The sequence below is a fragment of the Coffea arabica genome, chromosome 8e (genome assembly GCF_036785885.1).
Source record: "Coffea arabica cultivar ET-39 chromosome 8e, Coffea Arabica ET-39 HiFi, whole genome shotgun sequence".
Classification (NCBI taxonomy): Eukaryota; Viridiplantae; Streptophyta; class Magnoliopsida; order Gentianales; family Rubiaceae; genus Coffea; species Coffea arabica.
The window spans coordinates 28622837-28644175 of NC_092324.1; the positions used below are offsets into that span (position 1 = coordinate 28622837).

Below are 21339 nucleotides of genomic sequence, written 5' to 3' on the forward strand. Positions count from 1 at the left end.
GTACAAAACTTCTGTTGCAACCACAATTTCCCAGTCTTATTTAGATAATTTTACTATTGAATGCCTGTAAGGCATTATATTTGTCACTGGTATCAAACTCCACAGTCCTCTTTCTCGGTGTCTTCCACATACTTCCCTTCAATCTTGACACTCTTGTACCACTTAGCACAGGCCATGTAGACTGCCAAATCTATTATGGTTAGACCAACCAAGAGGAAGTAAAACCTGTCTAAATGACCATTGTTAAGGTTTATTGGGATCCAACTAGCCATGTCATCTCTGGCAGATATTCTCATGACCATGCTCAATAGAAAAAATTGCTAACATAGTTTCCCAGGGAAATCGAGGTTATGTAAAGTGCACTGCCAAAGCTTTTAAGTCCATCAGGAGCTTAATCGTTAAAGAACTCCAGTTGGCCTACGTACATGAAAACTTCTGAAGCACCTATTAAAGCATATTGAGGGACCTGCCAGACGATGCTCAATGAGCTTGAGCCTTCACAGTTTGTGCAATCTATTCTAGCATATTTTCGCCTATAATTCTTGATGTGAAACCCCGATCTAGACAACCAAAACACCATGGCTTAGGCAGCGGAAATTTGACCCAACTAATCCCTAGAAGTCACGAAAAATTTTGATATTATCTCAACCCGTAACTACTCGAATTAACGAACCAAATTGGAGGTAGTAGAACGCCACAATCAAGGAGATACTCGATTGATAAGTTCGGGTGAATAACTTGAGAAGATTCTCAAGTATTCAAAGGAAACTCTCTTGCCAAAGAGAAAGTGAAAACTCACTAATTGTATTTAATAGCCAAAAAACTGATCCCAAAACAAAGAGGAAGTGGGGCTATTTATAGCCCTTACAAGCATTAACCCTAATCCAAAAATTGACCAAACTACCCTACATACTTAAGGAAGATTTTGGGCCTCACTTACTAACAAATGGGCCGCAATTAAACTAGCTTAATTACCTAGACTTTCTAAAGCGAGAAATAACCAAAATCAACGAGGAAAATCAAATAATCCTACTAAACTCAAGTATTCGTGCAATTAACTGGTCTTCACTTGAATCTTCCAATTCCCCATGTGCTTGAATGGCCCTTGGTCTTTATATTCTCATCATTCCCCTCCTCTTAAAGGCGATTTGTCCCCAAATCATGACTCTCTTACAAAACAAAAGTGATGAGAGCATGTGTATAGTCACCAAGCAGCCTGCATGTCGCCTTCTTAAGCGAAGAATGATCATGACATCCTTGTGTGAAACAAGGACAACTCATGGTGGTGGTAGATACATGTTGCGGACAGCAAGATTTTCATGACAATGGTCACACAAGCGACGTCTCAACCCTATGGGTGGATCATGAGCGGACGCCCGGTGAACCAAGGTTTGGTTGGGCTGCGAGTTGTACGCATCAAGACGTGCAAACACTGCATCAAAGGCCAATGTAACTCGACTAGTGTTGGTTGGAATTACTTGACCAGCACTCTCTTCGCAGATCTCTATGGTTGCGGGTATTGCACACTGCAAGATGAAAGATATCTGACCACGAACAACCTGCACAAATGAAAACATGTTAAACACCACAAAGGTGGAACGATTCAGCTCCGAGTGCCCGATGTTGTCCTCAGCCTTAGCGAGCAAGATCAATGTTCGCCCTTTCTTCTCCTTGCCTTCTAATCGATCCAACTCCCATTCCCTCTGTAAAATATTTTGGTCCTCTCGAACTTGTGTAGGTGAGAGTGGAACAAGTATGATCCTTGTCCCTTTATGCATGAACGAGTATTTGTTGGAATGACCTTCATAAGTAACCTCGCGATCAAATTGCCAAGGTCTTCCAAGAATAAGATGGGCAGCTTGCATAGGAACCACATCACACACCAACTCATCCTCATATCTCCCAATGTTAAACTTCACAGAAACCTGCTTGGACACTCGCACTTTGCCACAATCACTAAACCATTGAAGCTTATATGGTGTAGGGTGATCTTGGACAGGTAGGTGTAACTTCTTGACAAATAAGGCACTGGCGACATTGGTACAACTTCCTCCGTCGATAATCAAGCTACACACTTTCCCGTTAACTAGACATCGGGTATAGAAGATGTTGGTACGCTGCTCTTCTTCATTTGTGTGTTGAGCACTCAATGCCAACCTTGTAACAAGGCCTAGTCCAACTGGTTGGTCAGGGGCAATTATCTCTTCTTCCTCAACCAATGGTGGCATGCCTTCATACTCATCCTCCTCATCCGTTAGCACTTCACCACTTGGAAGCATGAGCATGGTCCTTCGGTTTGGGCATTGGGACGCGATGTGACCGAAACCTTGACACTTAAAGCACTTAGTGTCGCGGTTTCTAGGTTTAGATGCCCCTAGATCAGCCTTAAATTCGGCCCTTTGGGTCGGTGTTGAAGATGACGAACCAGGCACCCATGCTCCATTCGAAACTCCACTTGCCTTAGCGGACTTTTGCTCGCTCGTGTGGGTAATCTCGCCTTTATACTGTGGAGTTCTCCAATTTCCAGATTGGGCGTTGGAGCTTTGGTGGGGGATACCCCTCCTCTTGAGCCTCCTTTCCACCTTGATAGCTTTGTCCAATAATTCATCCATGTCAAGGTAATGTTGGAGCTCCACAACATCTGCAATTTCAACGTGTAGTCCTCTCAAGAAACGTGCCATGGTTGCTTCTATATCCTCCCGAACATCAGCCCGCAGCATGGCCATCTCCATCTCCTTGAAGTAATCCTCAACCGTCATACTACCTTGGGTGAGAGTTTGCAATTTATGGTGCAAATCCCTGTGGTAATACGCTGGTATGAAGCGCTTCCTCAGGATCCTTTTGAGTTCTTCCCAAGTGCGAATAAGTGGTTCTTCATGTCTCCTTTGTCTGGTGCGAATCTGATCCCACCAAACGGCTGCGTATTCAGTGAACTCAATGGTTGCCAACTTCACTTTTTGGGACTCTGAGTAGTGGTTGCAGTCAAAGAGCATCTCAACCCGTAACTACTCGAATTAACGAACCAAATTGGAGGTAGTAGAACGCCACAATCAAGGAGATACTCGATTGATAAGTTCGGGTGAATAACTTGAGAAGATTCTCAAGTATTCAAAGGAAACTCTCTTGCCAAAGAGAAAGTGAAAACTCACTAATTGTATTTAATAGCCAAAAAACTGATCCCAAAACAAAGAGGAAGTGGGGCTCTTTATAGCCCTTACAAGCATTAACCCTAATCCAAAAATTGACCAAACTACCCTACATACTTAAGGAAGATTTTGGGCCTCACTTACTAACAAATGGGCCGCAATTAAACTAGCTTAATTACCTAGACTTTCTAAAGCGAGAAATAACCAAAATCAACGAGGAAAATCAAATAATCCTACTAAACTCAAGTATTCGTGCAATCAACTGGTCTTCACTTGAATCTTCCAATTCCCCATGTGCTTGAATGGGCCTTGGTCTTTATATTCTCATCAATTCTCCACAGTCTCTGCCGAAAGCATTGCCATTACTGCTATTACGAATCCAATCCCCATTCTTTGAAGCTCTGTGAGCCCTTTAGAATCTTTAGTCTCAGTGAGGTCTTTAGCACCACTCTTCTTAATCTTGATTACTATTGGATCGAGGACTCTCCTGTAGAAAAATATGACAACTGCCACGCTCAATATGTCAAAGCTAGACAAGCTCGCAGGAGGGATCTCGAAGTTCCACATCTTTGTCTTCATGGCGGCACCTTGCTCAACATATATGGATGCCATCTGAGTAAATACCACTGAATAAATTATAGTGCATAGCCAAATTGGCAGTAGTCTCAGTATGCACTTAACTTCTTCAACTTGAGAAATAGGGCATAGACACCACCAGTTATAATATCCCTGTTTCTCGTTGAAATCTCTTGAAGCAATGAATGTAGCAGTATCCAAGAACCTGTGGTACACAAGGCAATCCTGACTTATGATTTGATCAAACAAATTCTATAAAGCTAGGATCAGACTTGTAGTTAGATTGGCTTCTATTAGGAATCAAAAGCTTTTAGAACTTACTTGAAACCATGGGTGTGGAGCATCTTTCTCGAACCAGTTACAGAACTTTCCTTTCCTTCAACTTCAAATAATTCATCATCACTTTGTAGCCCCTCCACTCTCCAGTTCCTTATTGCTGCTACTATTACTTGGGTAAACCTAGAAATAGGATTTCCATAGGGGCTGAAATGCCTGTATCTTGTGGTACCTACGAGGAAGAGTACTAATGCTGCCAAGGCAGATGCAGTAGATGCCCAAAACCCTATTGCCCACATTCCCGAATTCTCATAGTAGCCCAAAATGATGTTGAAACCTGTATGATGTTGAAACCTGCATGCCTATTTGTTTAATGTCCTTTCTGACCCAATCAATGGTAAGCTACGATTTGTTGATGCCTTAACCGGAAAGATATGTAATCCTTGCAGGAGAAGCATTGGGTATCAGATAGGGTAAGCCATGAGAAAAATCAAAATTTTTTTATTTGACTAATTTACTTACTGTAGTTGTGGAGATAGTTTCACCTTTTGGAATGCTAAAAAATTTTGCACTTATACTCACCCCTCTTTTAGGTCATCGATATGTATGCAAGGTTATTGAATATGGATGTGAGTAAAAGACTGATGAAGGTTAAGCGGTACATTGTCGAGACATGTGTTGTTGTAAGTATAATGGTCAACTTTTTTTTACCACCAACTAACACCATGCATGTACAGTTTCACTCATTGCTAGTTTAGTTAGAAAATTTGATTCCAATATTTAATAAATAGTATGAATTACTCGTGCAATTTCTAACTATCCTATGACTTTCGATCCAATTTCATTGATTTGTTGGGCAGGCTGCCATTCAACGTGTAGACCGATTTGAGAAAATGTCTGATGATGACCTATATTCGCAATTGAACAAGTGGTTCAAAATAAGAGCAGATAATGCTTCAAGTCTAGCAAATGCCGATATAGTGAGCAATCTCTTATAACTGCTCAAACAAATATCTTTTACTTTATATCAAATACGTTGCATTTCTAAAGTCTAACACATTACATTTTCAGATACTGGTTCCAGTGGTGAACAAAAGTCACTGGTTTGTATACTCATTTGATATTGCACAAGGCATTGTTCATCTCCTTTACTCACGAGTTGATTCGTCACGGGTTCGAGAGACTAACATCTTATGACGGCTGGTGAAATCTAAATACTATTTATAACTTGCATTTTTAATGCATCTGTTCCATGGCTTTAAATTATATAACTAGTGTGAAAGTGTAATCAGTAAAATTATATTTGTATGTTGCAGAAGCGAACTTTGGGATTAATAATGGCGAAACAATTTGATAAGTCGGTAGATTTCAAGAAATTTACCTTGCAAGTCGCAGATGTACCTCAGCAGTCTCCACACAATGGGTATATGTACTGTAAATAAGAGTTTATTTATATTCTATCTTGGAATATAACTAAATACTAAGTTATATTATTAGGATGGTAAGGTAAAACTTGTATGTCCAATTATCTGGTTCTCACGACAATGTATACCTCGTGTTTCAGCTAGGATTGTGGTGTGTTCATAATAAAATTTCTGGAGCACTAGAATGGAAGATTAGGCATACGCATTACGGAGGTATATATATTATTTTGATTTATAGAAATTTTTTGGTAGCAAGTATTTTTATGATGACTTATGTATAACATGTGGTGCTGATTATTTCAATGCTTGGATAGGATAACATGTGGAAGTATCGAGTGCAATATGTGTCTATGATGGTTGCAACTGAGCATAACGAATGGGCCGAATCCATCCTTGAGTTGTTAAATATCCCTCCCTGACAAAAAAATCAGTTGTAATAAATAATGACAAATATCTAGTAATTTATAGTTGTGTTGCGTAGAATTTTGTACTTGTGTTGTGTAGAATTATCTCATTTTGGGATTACTGTTGGGAGCAAAGTTCATTAGTTATGAAGTTTTTACTACTAGTGGGACATGTAGAATTTTTTGTTGGGAGCAAAGTTCATTACTGTTAGTACATGTAGAATTTTTTGTTTGCGGTAGACAGGGTTGGCACACCACGATTAATTTATAACTTCGTGTAATCAATTAAAGAGATGTAAATGGTTTAAAACTATTTTGCATTGATTGCAATTGTCAAACTACTATATAATATAAAAAGAAAACATTCATTTTAGTATTACATTGCTCCAATCCAGTTCCAAAAGGGGCACAACATACATCATCTTAGCATACATATTCATGGAAGGCAATTAGCTTCTACCCATTTATATCGTAGGTAATTGCACTTCTTCGTCGCTTATATGTATGGGAGTACTGCTCTTTGACCTTTCCACAGAAGCCACAATGGGGGTCTGGCAATCATTGAAACAAGCAATAAATTATTTAAATCAAATATTCAGTGTTCATAAAAGCATGCCCTACAATAGTCTTGTACCAAGGTTAGAATAATTCTAAATAATAACTTTAAATACATTCTTTTAAAGAATTACTGACCATTAAGAATTCGGTGAATGAGTTGTACTTTGTCTTGATCACAGGATCGTTAGGAATCAAAAGTGGGAGATTGTTACGATCTTGAATACGGATATTATGAGCAGCCAGTATTTGAGGAGTGATTCCAGGTTCACCGGGCTAGATTTCAGTATTTACTGAATAAGATACTGTAAATTTGTCCAAAATCTTGATTATCCACATAAGTACAATATCTCACTTTCCATCCTACAAGACTGCATATCTGAGTGAATAACTGGGGATGATCCAAAATTTGATTCACTGAATGACTGTTATCACGAGTAGCACATTACATTAGTTGCAAAGTCATACTATCACTGTGTATAATAGCAAAATAACTACAAGTAAAATCTAAATACATATTGTGTCCAAAATTTAAGATGCTATGATGTACGAAAATTATGATGCAAATGTGTATATAATGTATAACAACGTGTTCAACTAGATTAACGATATGTAAACAAAAATCAAAATTCAGTACATACGTGACCGTAAATGAATACATTGTAAAGTTATACTACAAACTTATGGGCTACTATGAATATAACACATAACTAATGCATTAAATTGAAGTAATTATGCAACAGATTTGGAAAGGTCTTTTTGTAGTGTGTACAAGATAAAATACATCGTGTACCAGAATAATAACATGATGTCAAAACTACACAACGGGTGATAAACAATTGTAACTTGTATGATTCAAAAAATAAATGTGAGCAAATAAATTAATAATCTGTAAAAAATTTTATCCAAAGGTGTAATCATGTGTCCAAATGCAATAACGATATTTAAAAACAAAGTAACCAGTGGTACATGGTATCAATCAATGCGTACAACATATATATCAGTTTGTACACATAAAACAACATGTAAATGCTATTAAATCAAGAGATCGTCGTAATGTGTACCAACTAAAATACACCGTGTACCAGAATAATAACATGATGTCAAAACTAAACAACGGGTGATAAATAATTGTTACTTGTACGATTTAAAAAATAAATGTGAGCAAATAAATTAATAATCTGAAAAATTTTTATCCAAAGGTGTAATCATGTGTCCAAATGCAATAACGATAATTCAAAACAAAATAACCAGTGGTACATGGTATCAATCAATGCGTACAACAAATATATAAGTTTGTACACATAAAATAACAACATGTAAATGCTATTAAATCAAGAGATCGCCGTAATGTGTACCAACTAATACGTACAAAATGTGATATTACTATGTCAAAAATAAATAATATGTAATGAACATCCTATCACTAATATGTACACCTTAATAACCAATGTGTACAAGTAAAACATTAATTTGTAACAACTAAATAACTAACAGTGAACTATAATGCACATTATGTAAAGTATAAAAATAGCTACTTACTACCACAGAATTATTCGATGACAAACATTTGCTTGATGTTTGGCTTTGGATAGGTTGATAGGATTCTGATGACTGACAAGAGAAGAATATACAACAACTGAGTCGGCTTATGATAGTAGAGTCAATTAAAATGATATAGTTATGTAAATCCAAAAATAAGATTCAGTACTAACCATCTCAGGAGTGCTTGCCTTAGACAATCTAGAGTTCTTCTTTTGCCTATGAAACCTGTCCACCCAACTACGTAATACTTTCTTAGTTTTTCTGCCACTTCGTTTCTTCAAATCCGTTGGAGTCACAAAGTGGCCAGTTGCATTCTGCACCTGTATTTCCTTACATAGATCCATTGATGCACTATTCTGTGTTATTTCATCTATTTCTTCACAAAATAGCATTTCGACTCTCTTTGACAATTCAGACATTACACTACTAACTAACTTTGTAGCAGCTTCTAACATAGTAACCCTGGTAGCAAGTCTTACCATTTCAGGTGCTAATAGCCTATATCGATGGGAAATAGAGAGAGACGGATTTGATAATATTTCTCTACCCTTGCAATCGACGCTGCCTCCGGACCTTGCCTTCTTTGTCAACCTCTTTGTCACATATTAAGCAGGAATAAACTTTGTTCCAACCATATCATACATCTTTAAAGCATGTGAGCATAGGATTCCTTCCTGCTCAAAAAGATTACAACTACAAGTAATGTCTTTAGTTATTGGATTCAATGTCACTCTTCTCTCCCTTCCTCCATCATACTTACTGACACTGTATTCCACATGCATTGTAGTATGCTTTTGATCCAAGATCACCATTGTAGTGGATTCATCGTATTCATTCTGGAATGCAACAAACATGGATGGAGAGTATATAGAAGCTGCCTGGATCAGTACGGGATTCTGTTGCAATCCCAACATTGGCAGCTTCTGTCGACTGTGATACTCAATTCTTAGTTCATTATATCTTTTTTCATCAACAACTCGATTAAAAAGTTTGAAGAATTGAACCAGATCATGATCAAGTTTCAGATATTTTTTTATGGAAGCATTTAGACTCTCACTTAGTTGGGTGCTACGCATACGTGCAGTCCAGGCGCCTTTCATGAAGCATTTTGCCCATTTCTTTCGATATGCATAAATACCACGCAACCATTCATTTGTTTCGAGCTTGTGTTCTTTTAGCATTGCATCCCAGGCCATGATAAACTCATTTTCATCTTCTATCTCATACATACATTCAGCAAATCTATTTGGGAGATTACTACCATCCTTGTAATAGTTCCCAATGTGTTTCATGAAATTGACTCTAATATGAAAAGTGCACAGACCATGGTATGTTGAAGGCATAACAGCTGAAATTGTAGCGGTCAAGGCTGCATCCTGATCTGTGAAAATGGTTTTTGGGTGCTTTTCACAAACTGCCTCTACAAATGTACTGAACACCCACTTGAATGATTCAATGGTCTCATCATACAATAGAGTTGCTTTAAAAATAATCAATTGTCTAAATTGATTGAATCCCACAAATACGCCCAATGGTTTGTACTCCTTGTTAGTTTTATATGTGGTGTCAAATGTAACCACATCCCCAAAATAGATATAATCCATCAGCATTGATGCATCAGCCCAAAATATATTTGTAATTTGTTCTTCACAATCAAGCTGCTCTGCGTGGAAGAATGACGGATTTTCCAATTTTTATTCTTCAAAGTATCGTAGCATTGCACCAGCTTCACCATACTTTAATCCCCTATCTTTTTCTTCGTAGATAGCGTTTTAAGTCATCACGAGTGTAGCCAATATTGCCTAATCTACCTGTCTCTTTTCCCATGAGTTCATGGGATTGTTTCAAGGATATTCCTGCATCATTTGCAATCTCAGCTTGGGCTCCTTGAGAAATACTTACTTTTCTTTGCGAACGCATCATATGAGCACATTCTGCAATGTGTAATGTGTGATTATGCTCGATTACCGGATCTCGAACCTGATACTTCATTGTTTCTTTGTTCAAAATTATCCCCATTTTAGCTTCACATCCGGTTTTTGTTTCAGCCCGAATTCTCTTTGATTTTACATCTCCTTCTTACCGTTGTTTGAAACCTTCTTTGCAACATGTGTACCTTCTCGATGTAACTACACCGTCTTTATCCTTGTTCAAGTAGTCTCCCCGAACACTGAATCCAAGAACTAATCCGTACCTATTGTAGAAGTTGTATGCCTCATCTTCTGACTGAAACTCCATGCCAATCTTAGGACACAATGCTTCCTCCATGGTTCTGTATTCGACAAAAGTATTTTTTGCTATTGTTTTTCAGGACAAACTATTATATTTATTTTTTATTTCCTTATTCACATCATAAGCACTTAATTATTTGTATTCACATATGTACATACTTTATAACAAGGTGTACACACTTTACAACATTTTGTAAAATAATTTTTATGGATATGTATATTCTCTGTAATAGGTAATCACATAACTCTAATAATTTGCAAAGCATATTTCACTATATAATATATACATTTCAACCAAATATTATAACCAATTTGTGTATAATATCAGTATTTACATACTTTACAATCATATGTACACACTTTATAACAATGTGTACACCATTTATATCAACTTGTAACATAACAAATGCATGTATGTAAAATACACTTTTACATAGCGTAAGGTTCAACAGAGTTCTCAAAATCTATACATCGTCTTTTGTACCGTTTGTGTAGTTATTTAAGTTGGCTACATTGTTATGTTGTTTTTACGCTTATGTTATTTTATTTGTACACATCCTCATTCATTTTTTGAAACTCTGTACGGGATCTTTATTGTACAAGTTAACCATTCTCTGTAAAAGGATAATGACATACTTCTTATAATTTTCAAATCATGCTTCACTAGATAACACATTTATTACAATCAAATTACATATAATATTAGCATTTACCTTGGACAGAGTTCATCATGCAGTGGATTTCAGATGGGCCGCTCACAAGTCTCGGCTATGCATTTGTTACTCGATGAATATCTATCTCAGGCATCCACAAGTTAAATCGGCGTGTATTGTTGCTGCAACGGATCTTCACAATTATCTTGTGCACACCTCAAACAAGATGCCCGTTTTGATAGGGTTTATTTAAGAGTTGGAAGAGAAGAAAATAAAGATTTATGTCTATGTTATGCTAAATAGTTTGTTGAGAGGAGAAGAACAGAAGGAGCTGCAGCGACAATGTATTGTTTTCAGAGAAAACCCACTACTGCCATTTTCTTCCCACCTCTTTTAAGTTGAAAGAGTTTTAAAGCTCGCCGATCGTACCAAAAGTTGATTTTCAAATTTTGATTTTGAATTTTTCATACCCTTAACGGCCAGACCAAACGGAGTTAAAAGTCAAGTTTCTATTAAAGTTACAATCGTCTACACTCATCTCCATTTTGTTCCCTATATTTTTCGCCGTTGATGATGGGCCCATCTAATCTTTGCCATGAAAAGTTTCTGGATGGTTGTCTGACAACCGTCCAGGACCCTGGTCCCAACTTGCGAGGCCCCGTACCTGTTTCATGACATCAACTATCTAAAACAATAACAATTTGTATTTAATTCGAAATGCTGATTTGTGTTGACTTTATTTGCTTTCGTCTGACCCATTTTTCACAAGATGAAATAAAATGTTGATAGTCCAAGTAAGAAAATAATTTTTGGATTGTTAGTTTCCGCAAAACAAATTTTACATTTTTCTTGAATATATTTTTTAATCATCTTTTTACCTCATATATATCAAATTGTTACAATATTTTTTTTCCAAAAACACTTTAAAATAGCAATTCAAACAGCACTAACATCTTTCTATATCCGTGAGAGAAATGCGTCATCTCCACGGGATTACACTTCGTGAATTCTATTGTAAGAACCTCGCATATGGAGCATGACATGACACTGTGGTCTATGAGGGCATTCCAACACTTGGAAAGTAGTCATATCAACAAGATGAAAAAAAAGTTGCTAAAAATGGTGGTCTAATAGTGCACTAGATTATGAAGATAATGGATCAAGCTCTTGTGAGAAGTACTTTTTGACACCTATCTCAAACTATTCACAATTCATAATTAATTCAAAGTGTTGATTTATGCTCCCTTGATGTCATGTACAATGCTCATATTTTTATAGTTGACTAAAGACAAAAAAACATAGTCAATTTATAACTCAAAGGTATTAAACGTGGTCCACAAGTTGTTGGATAATTTTTAGGTTGGACATGTATGAGGTAAAATAACATTGTGGAAGAAGGAATAGATTGAATGGTACAGAGCATAAATGACAAGTCTTGAATTTAAAATCTTCCATTTATATTTAAAAAAGAAAAAAAGGTAAAATAACAGTGCAATTGTCAGAGAGGAAAAGATTGATGAGGTCATTTTCATATTTATCATGTTTCTTTTGTTCGATAGGCCAAATCATAATGCCCCTACCACTAAACCCCTGAAGACTAAATGAAGTCCTTTGTCACAACGTATATCAAAGTTTCTTAGTCAGTAATCAAAATTCACAAGGCGCATTTTTACCCCTAAATTGGTGTAAATGGATAATCAGCAATTACCCAAAGCTATTTTTGCTGGAAATTCAGGATCCAAGCATTTTGTAGTAATTGATAATTTGACACCGAAACGATATATCCCTAATCCGATTAACCTTCTACCTAGAAGCCCAAGGTGATTGTGAAGTAGAACTCCAAATATACTGATACCTGTTACAATATGTTGCCTAAATATGTAACTATGTATTTCATATCGCATATAATCCATAATGTCTAATTTAAAGCTATATAATTTTGGCAATATTTTCTATTGAATTTGTGATACCCCAACTTTTAGGATACTATTGTTGTTTAGCCTCAAATAGAATATTACGGTTTCTTTATTTTATTGTTTTGTTTTACAAACTAGAAACCCTAAATTCTAGAAATAAAGTCTAATCAAATCCCTAGTTTCATTTGTGACAGACCGTTTTCTCAAATTTCTCAAATTTCAACCGAAACCCTAAATTCAATTTATGGAATTGTAAAACCTCTCACGTTTTCTTAAAAATGCCCTTTTAATTGGAAATTATGATTTTATTATAGCCCTACCACCCAATCACCCCACAATAAGTGCAAATGAACATGAAAGCAAAGGTTTTCACTTTTCGTTTTCAAGTTGGAGCGAGTTAGGGTTTTCACGTTTTTCCGTAGTGTGACTATTCGGTACGGAGTAAGGATCAAATTTGGTAGGTACGAGTGACTTTTGGATGAGGAAATATTATATGATTTGAAGTGATAATAATAAGTTAGTGATTAGAAGGTAAAAACCCTAGTATACGTGATTTAAGGAAAAACGGTTCGAACCGACGGGTATCGATCACTACCGATTGAACACACCACTTGATCACCACTTTCTTACCATACAAGCTCATTAATATTTGAGCAAAATATCCCCTCATTTCCAGCTTGCTTTGACCGAAAATTTGGACCAAAAATTGCAAGGAAAAGAAAAAAAAATGAGTGGAATTGGTGAGGACACTTGTCGGCCACCTAAGGGCCTTGACCAAGACAACTTGTCTTGCCTTCTTATCACCTTGGGCTACCTTTCTTCCTCATTTTTTCTGCTGTTTGGCCGAGAGAGAGAGAGAGAAAAACCCAAGGGAGAGCTTCACCATTTCATCTTGAAATTGAATCATCCAAGTGAGGAAACAAAAAACTAAACCGATTAAAACCTTCCTTGAGTGTTTAGCTAGTGGTGTGTTGGTGAAATTTTGAAAGGAAAAGCTAGGGTTGCTCTTGGTAGTCACTTTAGCAAGGTAATAATGCTGATTTCCCCATTTCTTACACTTAATCTTGTTTAACTTGGCATAGCACCTTAAATTTGTGGTGGATGATAGCTATTATCATGATTTGGGTGGATATAGTGTATATTTTCTTGAGTTACATGAGTTAGGGTTTGAGGTATTTGCTGCCTATACTTGATGTATGGTTAATATATGTTGTATCTAAGATTATATAAGGGGCTTTGGTAGTGATTGAAGCAAGAAATGAAGAAAGTTTCCTTTGAAAATGAAAAAATTCCAGATTTCTGGAAAATTTGACTTCAGTTCTGTCCGGTTTCAGTGCACTATGTTAGAGGCCGAATTAGGCTTACCATAAAACATGAAAGTTGTATAGAATGATATTTTATAGATGCCTACAAATTTTCAGCTCAATCGGAGCAACGTAGCCTGTGAAAAGACCAAAATACCCTCGCTGCCCTAGGATGTTTCCAGTGATCCGTTTTAGACAGTTCATCTAGTTGACCGTGTCTATTCACTATGATACGTGCTGATTTAGCCATTTTCCAAAAAATGAAAGTTTTAGTACTCTGTCTTAAATTTTCAACGCCTCCAAGAACGCCTTAAACGGACTTTGGTAGCCTGAGATATGGCCATTTAAATATAGTATGGTTAACTAGCCGGTTAGTTGGAAGTTGGTTCTGTGAATTGGGAATTTGACTGGGTTACACTGGAAATTTGACTAAGTGATCTTCATGAAAGTTGTAGGCCCTCATCTTAGCTTCGAAACGGTATAATTTTTATCCCAATCCGATAAGCGTAGCTTTGGTTGTGTCTGTTACGTAAAACTCTATCAAATCTATCTCTTGTTAAACTTCATTTCCGCACTTGTTGTTAGCTTGATTTTGTTCTTATATTGTCATGAGCCTATTGAACGGCTATTGAAATTAGATTGTTGTGTGTGTACCTTTGGGTTTGAATGAGGAAAATAATGAAGCCATAAATGGCTGGAAAATTAGGTAAATACAAAGGACATGCTGCCCAAATTTACGCTCGAGGACTAGAGAAATATACTTGCAACTTGAGTAAGGGTTAAGAGTGATTATCACTTGAACCATCTAGGACTTTTGCTACTTTGGTTATCGAGGGTTATATGTTAGAACTTAGCCGAACTTGTACCCTTGAGAAATACAACTATGACCACTAGGAATACGTTTTCCTTGTACTTTCGACTTAAATGGCATTTTCAAGTATAAATGTTACAAAGTTATATAGTTTGAAAAGCGAGCGAGTGTTTCACGAATATTCTCCAAGTGAATTTCCATTTCTTGATTCTTATTGAACGAAACGTCTAAGTTTCGAACCTTAGTCGATTTTTAAAGTTCTGAAACAAAGTTTTATCGCAGATTTGGACTCCGAACCCGGAGTATAACCCAGACGTGATTACTAGGGGCACTTCATTTTGGTGAGTGCTTTCAAATACCGAATTGAACTTGATACTTGTATTTGATACGTGACCAATGTGATTACATGTTGTATACGTGAATTGTTAGGGCAAGAGTGTACTTTATCGCACTTGCCCTTACGTGACATATACTTGTTTATTGTTGCAATTGACTTGACATACTTGTTATGAGGTGCGCACTTCCTGGAATTCCAGAAACCCTGCGGCAAGTTACTCGGGTCGAGCCGGCAAGGGCTTGGTCGATTGGGTAACGAACCCTGGGTCTCTTGATTGTCGAGTGGAGTGATATCTCCTCGACTAATCGGTATACTCGAGTATTACCACCCGTGTTTATTGAGGATTTTGGGCCCAATAGGGGGTGTGAATGGTGGACGGAGAGTAGTGTAAGTGGTGCTCTACTGGATTGGTTCCTTTACTTGAAAGTTGACGGAGTGTCAACTATTACGTGATCAAGCTCCTGATGATGAAATGGGAAGTTGGCTCCTGAGAGCCATCCGTATCCTTATGCTTTGGAATGATTATTGCTTATTGGATTATTGTTTATTCTGAAAAACTTTTACACTCGCTCATTTTGAGATTGCTACTTGACGTGTTATTGCTTACTTTTATGAACTCTTCATGCTCGTTACTTTGCTATATCGAAAACTTGTACTTATAAATAATGGCCAATTTGCTATCTGGAACCTCACTGGGCTTTTAGCTCATACCACGCCATTTGTTTTCCTTATAGGGGTACGAGCGAGGCGTAAGACGTGTACAAGCTAGCGTAGTCTAGTTGTTTTGAATTTTGTACTCGCACTAGTCGCTCGATTAGGGTGGATGTACTGAGAACTTAACTCTTTTGATGTATTTGGGACTGTATGGATGATTGAGATAGAAATGAATGTATTCGTATGTTCCAAACTTGGGAACCGTTATTTCGTTTATTATTGAGATTGCACCTTATTTTAATTAATGCGAGTGAGTGAGTCCTGGCGAGAGCTGGACAGGCGGTCCGCTAAACCCTAGGATACGCCCAGGGAGAGGTGGGGCCGTCACAGAATTTATCTCATATCAATTGTGGAAGGAGCAGTGTGCTTGGTCATAACTATGAGGAAAAGTCTCACTCTTTGAGCTAACTTTTGGAGCGAAAAGGTCCAACAGCACCCAACACTTAGAGTTTAGTTCTGACAACTCCCCCAGTAAAAAGACTCAGATGAAAGGTAGATGATCTAATCCAACTTAAAGTCCAATGCAAATACTCGAATAAAAGATTGATATTGTCCCAACCGAATGTTCGATGTGTGATGGGAGAGATTATTGAATTTATCTCATATCGGTTATAGTAGAGGCAATATATTGATTATGAGTGTGAGAGAAGGCCTCACCTCTCGAGCTAGTGTTTGGGGTGAGAAGATTGAATATCATATAATATTTTTCGTACCACCTAGGCTTCTGTACCTAATGACTTTCGCTTTGATAAAGAGTTGCTGACTAAATTTCAAATCAACACTAAACTCCAAAGTTTAAATTCGCTGTTTTGTAAGGCAAAGCATTGCTAGCGCCAAGCCACCAACTCCATTAAAATGTTGCATCCCAATTGACATCCACTACAAGAGATGAAAGCTTTTTCATTAGAAGGAGCATAGAATAAGGACTTCATTAATAAATCATTTGGAAGGAACACGGTTGCAATTCCAAAAGAAACTCAACTTAACATCATTGTCCATTAATTCTCCAAGTCTTTGGATTGCATCACGATTCATTTCACATGAAAATGTATATTGTTCAAATTGTCCCTAAATCACATTCATGCAAACTCAGAAGCTCCATTCTCATCCTGAAGATTGAACTTCCCTTTCACATTACTGACGAAAACAATGTCGAGATTATAAAGCACTGGAACCAACGTTATAGAACACAGGAAAACAAGCACTGGTCCAAAGATCCAAAGCAGGAGAGGCAGTGCAGCGTAGAACAATCTATTTCCTACCGTGTTTAGTACAAATCCCTTTTCCAGCAGCTCCGATACGTATTCCGGCGTCACTATCCCCGTCTCATCTCGCGGGCAGTTGACGAGGAAATTTACCTGGTTGGTAAACCTGATTGACAGAGAATGGCAGATGAAAGAGAACAAGAAAATCAGGAGCACTGAGACATATTTGAGTGCCACCATGAACTCCCCGTGAGCCCCAAATACAGAGTCATTGATTGGTTTTTTCACGCTGTACGTACTGCTTATGACAGCAGCAAGGCCAGAGCAGAGAAGTATCGATGTGGTGGCCATCAGTGTCGAACCCATAATCGTATTCCGAAGTGTTTGTACAGCCAGGATGTTTTTCTTGTCATTATCCTGCATTACAAGTTGGCATAGAAATTTACACTTTGTTGTTGATTTTTTTCATAAGACTCAAAATGTCTTTGACAAAAAAGCAACATTGTCGTTAGATAGTGCCGCACCGGATGGAACACAAAATGGTGACACTTACGAAAGTCCACAGCAAAGAAATAGTACTAAGTTTTTTTTTTTTTTTTCAAGATTGCGTAGCTTCCGATTTATCATAAATTGTCTAAGCAGAAGAAGTATTTTAATGGTCAACGATTGTTTTAATGATTTGGCTATTTTTTACTTTGGGGTTTTTTTTTTTTTTTTCCTTCTTTGGGTAATAAAAATTTAGGAACTAGGAGATAAATACATTCCAATGGAAAGCATGACATGGCGCATGGAGTTTATGGTAGTATTTATATATCGCCTACCAATGAAAGATTGTTAGCGATAAAGTTTCGATTTTATATTGGTGAGAAAGCATTTTGTGTCTGCCACTTGCAAAAAATAAAAAATAAAAAATCCATGTGGAATATTACTTGCCGTGCTTTACGAGATCAAGCGTGTCAGTTAAAGATCTACTCGGAATAGATTGGATGCCGGAATAGATTGGATGCTTTGAACTCTAAATGGCAATCATGCAATTTTGGTGTAAAGAAAGCTGTACCGGAAGAACCAATCGATCGCTTTTTGGGGAATAAAAACAGATAAGAGAATATACGTAACTAACAGCAGCTAAGTCACCAATACTTCAGCAGAAAACAAATGCTTAATTGGGCATTAAACAAATTCCTCGAATAATAAACTCTTGTATACCTGATTAGATTGCATATGTCAAGCAAAAATCATCCATTGGATTGTGACTTGGCTGAGAACAAGTTCTTTAATTAAGAATTAATTAACTTTGTATCTTGGAATTGTGCCAAAAGATATCAAATGTGCAATTGTCATATTCTCATTCATGGCATTTCAGTGCATATCTTGGTTTTTATGAAGAAAAGGGAGAGATTATATCTAGTAAGCGTTTCAACATATGCTTATTGTACCAAAAAGATATCGAATATGCAATCGTCACATTCTCATTCATGGCATTTCGGTGCATATCTTGGTTTTTATGAAGAAAAGGGAGAGAATGTAAATAATAGGACAAAATACACTTTACTGCCTATGGTTTAGCATTTTTTACATAACCTTCTATGATTTTAAAAGTTATACATAACCTCTCATGATTTGAATTAAAGTGTCAAAATGATGGAATTTGCATTCTATAACTGAATCAACTAAAATGTTAAAAGTACTCCTATATAAAATTAAAAATTATTTATTAACCACAGGGAGTTATGTATATATTTTAAAAATCATAAGGGAGTTATATGGTAAAATATAAAATCATATGGAGTTAGAATGTCATGCATATTATGTTTATATATTTTAGTTTTTAAACAAGAGTAATTTTGACATTTTCATGGGCTCCGTTACAAATGATATACTTTAATCCAAATTATAAGGGGGTTATATATAATTTTTAAAATTGTCGGGGGATTATGTAAAAAATCACTAAATCACAGGATAATAAAAATGTATTTTACCTTAATAATAAGCGCTTCAACATATGCTTTTTATATTCAGTTAAAGTGGAGACCGCTAAGGACAGGAAACTGCTACTTTTAAGTAAATGTTATTCGATATATGCCTTCACGATTTGTTCAATAACGTCCTATTAACTATTAATCCACTATTATTAAAATAAACTGCGTTTCGTTAAGTTGAAAAATTTTTCCCATCTTAGAATATTTATTCTACCTAATTAAGGAAAATTTTTTCTATCTTGGAATACTTATTCTGCTTAATTAAACTACAAATTAACTGGATAGCTATACGATTCTTGAGCAACAATTTAAAATGTCTCTTACAAAATCTGTGGAAAATGAAAATTTGGAGGTTGTAAAATCCAATTGATAAAGATTTTCTTTATCGAGAAAGTGTTTATCTAAGGTGGAAATCATGAATGATGGGCTTAGCTTATTACCTAACGTCAGCACTCTCCAAACGTTTCACATGAAAAACATTTTAGCAATTGTTTCACGGAATGATCAGCAAAGTGTGTAAAACAAAAAAAAAAAAAGAACGGCGGAGCTGATATGATACCTTCATCATGGCTGAGACCCACAACCGGCGACCTCTAGCATTTGTTCCGATGATGGTGGAGAGGGGGTCGGTCCGAACCTTGCGCCATAACCAAAAATGATACCCTATGCATACTAGAAACCCTAAAGGTACAAGAACAACATCAAGGTAGCATTTCCTCCATTCCATGTTGGTTTTCTGTTTGATCACACACTCTTAGTGACTTGTGATGACTCTCTGTTGGAATGTTATTGTTGTGTGCGTGTGTGTGTGTGTGCGGGTTTTTTTATAAGGATTTCGGCTGTGTGTCTCCTTTCCTTTTCTTCATGTTTGGGTTGGTTGGAGCCTTGGAGGACTATATATACAGCAGCAAGGAAATGAACCCGGACTGGTTTGAGTGCAGCATCCGACCTTTCGAGTAAAGGAGGAAAAAAAGGCAAACTCCCACTTTCTTAAAGATACAATAGGGACAAGTTCTAATCATGTGGACCTTTTTGTTCCATTTTGAGCATTCTATCCTAAATATATTTGCCTCTGTTTTCAAGTATATTTACAGTTCTATCTAGGGTCCAATAATTTTGAGAACAGATTTAGTGTTGTCCAAAGCTGGAAAAAGAAAAAAGAAAAAAAAAAGAAAAAGAAAAAAGAGAAGAGTATCCGTTGAATCCTACATCATAATTCTGGTTTGTTACTGAGTCAAGTTGGATCATTAGTTACACTAAAAAAGACAAAAAAAAAAAAAGATCATTGAACCTTGTGGGGCACTTTAGAGGTTTTAAGGACCCTGGAGAAGAAAAAAGGTATTGCATAAAGTTTGTGCTGAACTCCGAATGACAAAATTTGAAAACGGTAGTTAGAAAGAAATATGTGCAAAACAAATGACTTGGCGATTCTGAGCATCAAGTCAGATGCTTAAAAAAATACACTAAATTAGATTTTTCATATGCTTTCGTCAAGCTAGCCTTTTTCCGATTAGAATTGCTGTAGTTGGCTTTCAGATTCTTAAAATTCCCAGTCTGTTATCTTGCTTTCATTACAATACATAAAAGACACAATTGCCAAAAATGGTCAGGTGTTGATAAAAATATATATTTAGTTAGATGGGCATGGTTCAGGAGTAGAATTGTAAAACCATATAAGATATTAAACTATACCATAGTCTTGGTGATGTATGCTGATTGATGTATGAAAAGTGATAATGAATTTTGTACAATAATGTAAGAAAACTTATGTGACCGTTGAATATATCACATGATTTAGAAGTAGAGTTATAAACACAGTCTATTAAAGTAGATGAGCAAGATGGCACTAAATTCAATTTCGATTTTGCTATTTGGGAATATCAATGAAAAGTATATCTTACAAAAAGAAAAATAAAATCCTTACACATATTTGGGTAATTCAAGATTATGCTTCTTTAAATCGAAAATTGCAATTAAGTTCCAATTCCACTATATAGAGTGTAATGCATCCTAAGAGAATATGGGATACTCTTTTGGGTATTTGGCACTGAAAGCAAATTAGTGGAAGTTGATAAGTGCACAAAGTTATCTGATGTTACAAAATAAGCAAAACAACAATTGGTGGTGCAAACACAAACCGCAACTTATGCCGATATGAATGTTCAAAATTTTCCTTTTCCTATCTAGAATAACATTTTCTGGCTTGGACCCCATACCGCATCACCTAGCACCCAAATCTAAGAGTGCACTTGATAAAATTAAA

The 21339-nt window shown here is 36.5% G+C and overlaps 2 protein-coding genes and 1 pseudogene across 2 annotated transcripts; all 3 read right to left on the reverse strand.

The window, feature by feature from the left end:
- On the reverse strand, positions 1 to 8408 carry LOC113704598 (protein NRT1/ PTR FAMILY 7.3-like; annotated as a pseudogene).
- Positions 8409 to 8531: 123 nt separating this feature from the next.
- Positions 8532 to 10194, reverse strand: LOC113704599 (protein FAR1-RELATED SEQUENCE 5-like). The gene is made up of 3 exons (XM_027226485.1): positions 10043 to 10194; positions 9738 to 9832; positions 8532 to 9589 (listed from the first exon to the last, which is right to left on the reverse strand). Exons 1-3 carry the CDS (start codon positions 10192 to 10194, stop codon positions 8532 to 8534), a joined length of 1305 nt encoding a protein of 434 aa, XP_027082286.1.
- Positions 10195 to 16802: 6608 nt separating this feature from the next.
- LOC113703190 (uncharacterized) lies at positions 16803 to 19946 on the reverse strand. The gene is made up of 2 exons (XM_027224478.2): positions 19636 to 19946; positions 16803 to 17514 (listed from the first exon to the last, which is right to left on the reverse strand). Exons 1-2 carry the CDS (start codon positions 19801 to 19803, stop codon positions 16972 to 16974), a joined length of 711 nt encoding a protein of 236 aa, XP_027080279.1. The 5' UTR covers positions 19804 to 19946; the 3' UTR covers positions 16803 to 16971.
- Between the last annotated feature and the right edge of the window lie 1393 nt (positions 19947 to 21339).